Here is a 9089-nt window from a genome sequence, read left to right as displayed (position 1 = left end):
ATTTTTTCTGTTTAAAAAAATTCAGTGTAAAAAAATTCAATGTCTTCAAAAATTCAATGACATTGAATTTTTTTACACAGAATTTTTTTACACTGATTATTTTTACACTGAATTTTTTAAGACATTGAATTTTTGAAGACTGAATTTTTTTACATTGAATTTTTTTAAACTGAATTTTTTTGACACTAATTTTTTTTTACACTGAATTTTTTTGCGACATTGAATTTTTTGCGATATCGAATTTTTTGCGACATCGAATTTTTTACAAAAAATTTTGTACACTGATTTTTTTTTACACTGAATTTTTGAAGACATTTCAATGTCGCAAAAAATTAAATGTCGTAAAAAAATCAATGGCGCAAAAAATTCAATGTCTCAAAAAATTAAATGTAAAAAAATTAAATGTCGCAAAAAATTCAATGGCGCAAAAAATTCAGTGTAAAAAAAATTCAGTGTAAAAAAATTCAGTCTTCAAAAATTCAGTGTAAAAAAATTCAATGTTGCAAAAAATTCAGTGTACGACATTGAATTTTTTTACACTGAATTTTTGAAGACCTTGATTTTTTTACGACATTGAATTTTTGAGACAGTTATTTTTTTTACAATGTATCAAAAAATTCAATGTCTTCAAAAATTCAGTGTAAAAAAATCAAGGTAAAAAAATTCAATGTCTCAAAAATTCAGTGTAAAAAAATTCAGTGTCAAAAAATTCAAGTGTAATCAATTCAATAATCAAGTGTAAAAAAAATTTTTGTAAAAAATTAAATGTAAAAAAATTCAATGTTGCAAAAAAATCAGTGTAAAAAAATTCAATGTCTCAAAAATTCAGTGTAAAAAAATTCAATGTTGCAAAAAAATCAGTGTAAAAAAATCAATGTCTCAAAAAATTCAATGCCTTCAAAAATTCAGTAAAAAAAATCAGTGTAAAAAAAATCAGTGTAAAAAAAAATTGTAAAAAAAAATTGTAAAAGTTTTTTTGTAAAAAAATTCAATGTCTCAAAAAATTCAGTGTAAAAAAATTTAATGTCTTCAAAAATTCTGTGTAAAAAAATTCTGTGTAAAAAAATTCAGTGTAAAAAATTCAATCTGAATTTTTTTAAACAGAAAAAATTCAGAGGAAAGAAAATCAGTTCTTGAAATTCAACGGCTTTTAAAATTCAAAGTCTGATTTCAATGAAAAAATAAAATTCAGTGTTTGAAATTCGATGCAAAAAAAAAATCAATGCTAAAAATTCAAATTCAAAAGCAGATGGCACAGATTTACTTCCATATATAGGAACAAAATTACTGTGATACTAAAAACACTGTAACGTTGAAACATAGAAGATGAATATTTGACTCATTCAGACGCTGAAGCTTCATATTAGCTTCACATCAACTTTATAATCCATGTTTCCTTCCTTCCTTCCTTCCTTCCTTCCTTCATTCCTTCATATTAGCTTCACATCAACTTTATAATCCATGTTTCCACAGAAGGAGGACTGTGGGTTTAGTCCTCCATCACTTCCTGTTAACATGATGAAGGATCTAATGCTCAGTATGAACAGGAGGAATCATTACACACACACACACATACACACACACACACACACACACACACACACACACACACACACACACACACACACACACACACACACACACACACACACACACACACACACACACACACTGACTGTTGGTTTAAGACACAGTTGAAACTCGTCCTTTGAGGCTCAGTTAGAAGTCCAGGACATCAAAGTTCAGTTTCTTGGCCAATGAAGTGCCGTCAGTCTGAACAGAGGCTGAACCTGAGAGGACTAGATGCAGATTTATCAGGTTTGCAGATCTCACACTGACCCTGAATGTAAATTTGCAGACGGCAGGACGTCCTGGACAGAGACTGAAGCAGATTCAGATCACAGGAAGTTAACAGTGCTCTGAGACAGCAGCTGTTTGTCTGACTCTGTCTCTCACAGGAAACTGAACCAACATGTGTTGAAACTATTACCCAACACAAACTTCATCTCATGTTTTCTGACAGCTCTCTCTGACAGATCTGTGCCAAAGAAAAAAGAGTTTGATGTAACTCGACTGTTACAGGTAGGAAATCCCTCATTTCCTGTTTCTCAGGCTCAGACAGTCACACAGCATCTTATAGACAAGCATCTGTACACCAGCTCAGTAATGATGCTTTCTTTCACAGTGACAGTGTGTCTTCAGAGGTCTACTGACTACAGGTCTGAAGGTTTTACCCAACGAATCAAACAGCAAACCAAAGAACATGTGACGGCACTGAAATATAGTGTTACTGCATCATTCACACAGTTTAATTGGTTGATCTCTTTTGTTTCTTCAATAGATCGGACCTTCAGAACCTTTAGTTAATCATGATACCAGTAGGTACCAGTGTAACAGACGAGACCAGAGAGAGTTTATTCTTCAGTTTTATTCTTTTTGTTTAAGGAGACAAAACTTTTACAATCACACTATAAGTTATAAACCAGGAGAACATTATAGATTCAATCATTATATTGACTTTGAAAGCAACAGTGTTGAAGTTTTGAATAAATGTGGATCAAACACTCAAACACAAAGAATGGAAAGAAAAACAAAGAAAGAAACAGTAACAGGCGGCTCACTGTCAATTTTCTAGCCAAGTCATATTTTCTAGCTCTGGGTGTAAAAAGGATGGATTGCAGGTGTCGTCTGTTGGGAGTCGTTTCCATAACGACCTGGTATGGATTTATTTCGGTCGATATTTTAAAGGCGTTGAGTACTGAGACTCAGCTCTAGTTTAGACTATCGGCATTTTTCTTGAGTTTTATATGATAAAGACAAAGAGCTGCACTTCTGTTTCCACTGTGCAGCATTCAGAACAGAAGCTTCTGTTGTTCGTCCAGACAGGAGGAGGGGGGGGGGGGGGGGTGGAGGGTTTGAGCTAGACTCAGTACTTCACTTCACTTTATCATTTAAATGTGTCTTCTGTCTGTCTTCATGCTGAGATGTCTGCATGTTATTCCAGTCATGTGACGTCTTTCCAGGAAGATTATTAAATTATTATATTTAAAATATTTTCCATCCAGCTGCAGATTTTACATCCTTTCAGCTTCCTGTCCATCTTTACTGCTTTCTATCAGTCTGACGGTGCTGGTCGCCTCCATCAGAGCTCAACCTCTGGATCTCTGTTACAGAAGCAGCTCAGTGATATATATTTATATGTTTATATATTCAGCCACATATTTGTGTCCATGTAGAGTGTTTTTTGCTTTTTGTTGTTTTTTGGACGAACAGAGAAACTTTTTCCATTCAGAAAACATCTAAAATGAAACACACATTTATATGACACAGACTCGAATCAGTACCAGACACAGTTTATGTATATGTAGAGTGTGTGTGTGTGTGTGTGTGTGTGTGTGTGTGTGTGTGTGTGTGTGTGTTACATTCCTGACTGATGGAAATATTTTGTACTGTACAGACTGAGCTAACTGATCTGTGTCTGCATGGAAACACTTTAGTGGCTCAGAGAAGCAGAGACCGTTTCAGACGCTGTTGATGCATCAGTGAGGAAACGTTCAATAGCTGTTATTGATCAGCTGATCAGTGAACAGCAGGAAACGTTCAATAGCTGTTATTGATCAGCTGATCAGTGAACAGCAGGAAGCTAAAGTACAGCAGTAGTATCAGTGAGCAGCTCTGTCACTTCTCCTCAGTAGACCGGCACACTTCCTCCAGACTGACTCCATGAAACACCTCAGACTGACACTGAACCATACATTACATCACAGCTGGTTCAGTTTTAATGACATTAGAAGTTGGATCCTAGTAGAGAAACGTAAAGAGGTTTTGAGATGTTGGAGACATCGTGATTATCGACCAATCATGGTGCTGAAATGCAGATGGATTCAGACACTGTGCTGCAGGCTGAGGTTGATGATGTCATCTATATTTCTCATCAGTCAGTTTTACTAAATGAGAATCAGTCGTTGAGTTTAAAGGATCGGATGTTTATCACACGCTGCTCATCCTGCTGCTCCAACTCTTTACAAAACAGGAGGCAGAGAGGGGGAATGACATGCAGGATAAGACCACTCGGTGCGGGATTCGAACCAGGTTGCCTGCAGCGTGGACTGTAGCCTCTACACATGGGGTGGGTGCTCTACCCACTGAGCTATGCTCAACCCCTTTAATTAGTTTTTTGTAAATCAATCATCCAGAGAAAGAAAACAGGCGCTGGAACAAATGATTAATGTTTAAAAGCAAGAAAAAAGCTCTCAATGCAGGAAGATTTAATATGATTATTAATATTACTAATGAGTGTCTGAACTCTACCTGCAGTGTGAAGACTGCTAAGAATATATACATATAAATTGAATGTTTTTAATTTTGGGCCTTTTTATTTGAGAAAATAAAGCAAGTCATATTTCAATATAAGAGACTTTTTACTTTATTTAGTTTTAGTTTTATTATTTTTCATGATTTTTTGCTTTTTTCTCTGTTTCTATTTTGTTGATGTTTATTTACATTTTATTGTTTAATTGTGATTTTTTTTTTTTTGCTTTGACATGTTTGATCCACAACCGCCAATAAAACCAATTAAACAGTCGTTGCTCTTATTCTCAGTCTCAGAGTCAGAATGATAATATAATAATATGATGAATAAATTAAGATGCTTCACAAAGCAGCAAAACACACAAATCATTCAATAATTAGTTTATAAAAGAGAAGAAATAAAAACTATTAAATGAGTAAAAAACATTTTAATGTAAAAAACAAGAATAGAGAAACATTTAAAGCAGAAAGTAAAATAAACCTGGTCATAAGTCACGTGATCAGCTGGTCATGAGTCACGTGATCAGCTGGTTCCAGTCATGTGATCAGCTGGTTCCATGTGAGTTACTGTGCTGCAGCTTCATGTTTCATGAGTTCAGGAAATACCAACAGATTCACTGCAACCTGGAAATAACTTCCAGACCTCGGCAGCCAATCACGGCTCTCCCCTGCAGCCAGGAACCAGAGCAGGAGATGTTTTTCCAGCCTGAACTCAGTTTGTCTCTGAGCTGTTTCATCGCTTCAAAAAACTCAACAGAGCTCAACTGTGACAAGAAAACACTGTTTCATCATAAATCTGAAAAAAAATGTATTTCACATTTACAGCAACGAGGTACTAGTACTTTACTGTAGTACAGTTACAGGTACTAGTACTTTACTGTAGTACAGTTAGAGGTACTTGTACTTTACCGTAGTACAGTTTGAGGTACTTGTACTTTACCGTAGTACAGTTTGAGGTACCAGTACTTTACTGTAGTACAGTTAGAGGTACTAGTACTATACTGTAGTACAGTTAGAGGTACTTGTACTTTACTGTAGTACAATTAGAGGTACTGGTACTTTACTGTAGTACAGTTTGAGGTACTTGTACTTTACTGTAGTACAATTAGAGGTACTAGTACTTTACTGTAGTACAGTTAGAGGTACTAGTACCAGTCAGCAGTGTGTAGTCGGCTCACATTTCAGATGTCTATGAGTTGTTAACAGCTCCACCAAATACTGATTCTTCCCTCTAAACTTCTCACATGCTTTCATTTCAATAAATGTTCAAATGATCCAATATTTCAGCAACAATCAAAGCTCTGCTGTTACATCTACCAGTAATAGTTCACTTACCAAATATTACTGTAAAGTCTTTATGAACTAAAACACATTGTTTGTAACCAGCTTCCAAAATATACTTTACCAGTAACTTTAACACTATATTAATCTTATTTTGTGTTTAACTGCACAAATAAAAGACTTTACTAAATATAAAGTGTGATATTGTGTGATATCAATGATGAGAGGCAGAGACTTTACCTTCAGTAGAGTTGTGTTTATTGCTGAAACTATCAGAGACACATGATAACATGGACAGGTTCTGTCTCTCATAGCTGAGCTCTACATACTCTGCATGCTGCTCTTCATCATTCCCTCATACCAATACCACTGGAGCCCTCTGCTGGTCCTGACCTGCAATCACATGCACACACTTCATAACACAAGAACACATTATAGAAACACATTTGGTCATTTACATTATGAAGAATATTAAATCACATTAACATAGTTCATTAATCTGAATGAGCAGCTATTAACTGTTTAATCACGGGAGCTAGCTAAACTCTACGAAGCTCCATTTCAATTCAAAACGTTTCTAACAGTTTTCTAGCTTAAACTCGGTCTGAAACACATCAGAGAGATTTAAAATGTCTTTAATGATAAGTTGTGACACGTTGACACACATGACTAACCTGTTTTATAGAAGAAAAGCAGAGACAGGAGACGTTAGTGTTCATTCAGCAGGCTGTTCTCTGTCTGAGGAGACGAACTAGCTTGTTTTGGTGGATCCTCCCCCTGCTGGCGGAACAGAAGAACTACACTCTACAACATAAAGATTAAACCCATAATAACAAGAATATATGTTCATCTGGCTTTATTCACTAAAACACATTAAATAACATTTCCAACCTGACAATATTGACCATTTGTAGCTCTCACAACAACAACCACAAATATACTGAATTTCAATGTGATGGATTTTATTAAAAGTTATATTGTTTAGACTATTGAAATATAAAATATTTAAATTGGACTAAAAACTAAACTAACAAATATACAGCAAGACAGGAATTTAAACCATTGTATCAGTGTGATGGATCTCATCAAACGTTATTGAAATATTGAAATATGAGAAAATGGAAAGATGGACGATCAGATTAATTAAACAGAATGTGGAATTATTCTGATTATTTCTCATTTATACACAAAGACAGAAAAATAACTTCAATAAAAATCGATGTTAAACATGAAGCTGAAGCTCCACATTATCAGCATGGTCCCACCAGCCTCCCTTCAGACCAGTAGAAAACTGTACAGCATATAAAAGTGGTAGATCAGTGAATACACTGAATTTCAATGTGATGGATTTTATCAAAAGTTATATTGTTTAGAATATTGAAACACAAAAGACTTAAATTGGACTAAAAACTAAACTAACAAAAACACAGCAAAAAAATAAACCAGTAAAACTCACTGAAGGTTCAAATGTAAGATGTACAGCATATAAAACTAAATAAGTGGTAGATCAGTGGATACAATGAGTTAGAAGAAGTGATTTAAAGGAAGATAAAAGCAAAAACTAACAGAAGAAGTATACTCTTTTTCACCAAAAAAACAAAAACAAACCTGATAACTCAATCAATCAATCAAATCTTTATTTATAGGCATTTTTCACATAGGGTCTCGACTGAGCAGCACTTGGTGACAGCGGTGAGGGACTAGGTTCTAGGTGGGCGACCAGCTGCGTTGACCGTACATTTGTAGGTGTGACAGCAAAAATCACACATATACTGAATTTAAACCATTGTACCAGTTATTCAAATATTGAAATACAAGAAAATGGAAAGGAAATAAACCAGTAAAACACTAAGAAGATTCAAATGTAAGATGTACAGCATATAAAACTAAATAAGTGGTAGATCAGTGGATAAAATGAGTTAGAAGAAGTGATTTAAAGGAAGATAAAGACTTATCAAACAGGTTGATCCAGAGCCCTGACAGCAAAGACCAGGCTCCATATTTATCTGTGCTGATAATCAGCACTAATTCATTTCCCTCCACTCAGTGTGAAGTTAGAGAAAAACTAATGGAGGCTTTATTTATTGAATGATTGATGTGTTTAAACTGCTGATGGCACAGATAGATTTCAAAGAGCTGTAAGGACACATAAGTCAACAGGAGGTTCAGCTGGAGATGAGTTGGACAGTGGAGAAGATACATTTCATGTTTTTAATCAAGTTGTGTCCGTTTGCATCATTATCGCTGTGTGCACTGTTGTACAATACATGCAAGATGCTGCACTAATGTAGAAAACTAGATGGAAAGGATGTGATTGGATAGGGCTGGATCACATGATCTCACCTACAAGTTTAAATTATATAGTTATTGTTAAAGACAGCTGATTGGCTGAGCAGTGTTTACTTACAGCTTCATGTAAATAACTTGTTAAATATCATTATGAGATATAAACTGTTCATTTTAAAATCATATTTCTGCATATAAAAGCTTTCATATTTTCACACATAAATTACCTGCCTGGTTACCTGTCTATACACATAATATACCAAATGACCACTGTTTCATATTTCCAGCTGAGACTGTGAGAAAACTACAACACGTCATCATTATTTCTACTCTGCTGCTCTGACTGTGGTAAACCAGCCACGTCTCACTCTCTCCCAGCAGTAATCCTTCTCCTGCTGAAAGTCACAGTCAATTCTCTTCTGCTTCATTCATTAGTTTTAGTCCTCGTTAACTCTCAGTGTGATTCTGAGACGCTTGATAAATATGAGCCCAGGCTCACAGTCTGACTTATAACACCTGTTTTTATCTTCAGCTAAATCCAGAGATAACTGTTCAGTTTGGAGTCAGTTAAGAGACTTAAGTGAAGACAACAAAATCCAGATCCAGACTCCAGATGGATCATCGGGATCCAGCTGATCCCCTCTCAACACTCCTGGATGTTCACTCTCACTCTGACAGAGATCAATACTTCCAGCTGATGAGAGAAGAAGAAAGAACAGAGGAGATAAATGAGTGTTTAGTGAGACTCACTTGATCAGCTGTCTGTCAGTGATGCAGCACATCCAGTATAAAGAGCAGCAGGGACTTCAGTCCTGTTCAGACCAGAAGTGGAACAGCTGTGCAGCGTAGCTTGCTTCCTTTCAGCTCTCATGTTAACGTGTTGGAGTGAACACACTGAGCTCCGAGCTCACACACCTGCACACACTTTTACTATCAAGTGTGTTTCCTCTGCAGATTTCACTCAAGTACACAGAGGAAATAAAGTGCTGAGAGTCACATCATTACTGCAGAAACAGAGACATTCACTCATCAGTTTACTGATGGATTTACTGCTGATACATGTCAACTCTTATCAAAGTTTAAAGCTACAGAGTCTCTGTGGGATTTGAAGATGTTTCCTGCTGTTAAATCATCACATGACAATCAGTCAGAGCTCTCAGATAAACAGCTGCTGTGATTCCTGGACTTCAGCAGAGGTTCTGGTCTGTATA

General features: G+C 35.6%; 1 protein-coding gene across 1 annotated transcript in view; it reads right to left on the bottom strand.

The window, feature by feature from the left end:
* Positions 1–5939: 5939 nt before the first annotated feature.
* LOC128364250 (NLR family CARD domain-containing protein 3-like) overlaps positions 5940–9089 on the bottom strand; it is a 35410-nt gene continuing 32260 nt past the window's right edge. Inside the window, exon 8 of the mRNA XM_053324789.1 lies at positions 5940–5985. Coding sequence (XP_053180764.1) covers positions 5940–5985 — 46 coding nt within the window. The remainder of the gene's footprint in view (positions 5986–9089) is intronic.

The sequence above is a fragment of the Scomber japonicus genome, chromosome 9 (assembly GCF_027409825.1).
Source record: "Scomber japonicus isolate fScoJap1 chromosome 9, fScoJap1.pri, whole genome shotgun sequence".
Classification (NCBI taxonomy): domain Eukaryota; kingdom Metazoa; phylum Chordata; class Actinopteri; order Scombriformes; family Scombridae; genus Scomber; species Scomber japonicus.
The sequence above is the reverse complement of the archived record's forward strand: the minus strand, read 5'-3'. Positions and strand labels throughout refer to the sequence as shown.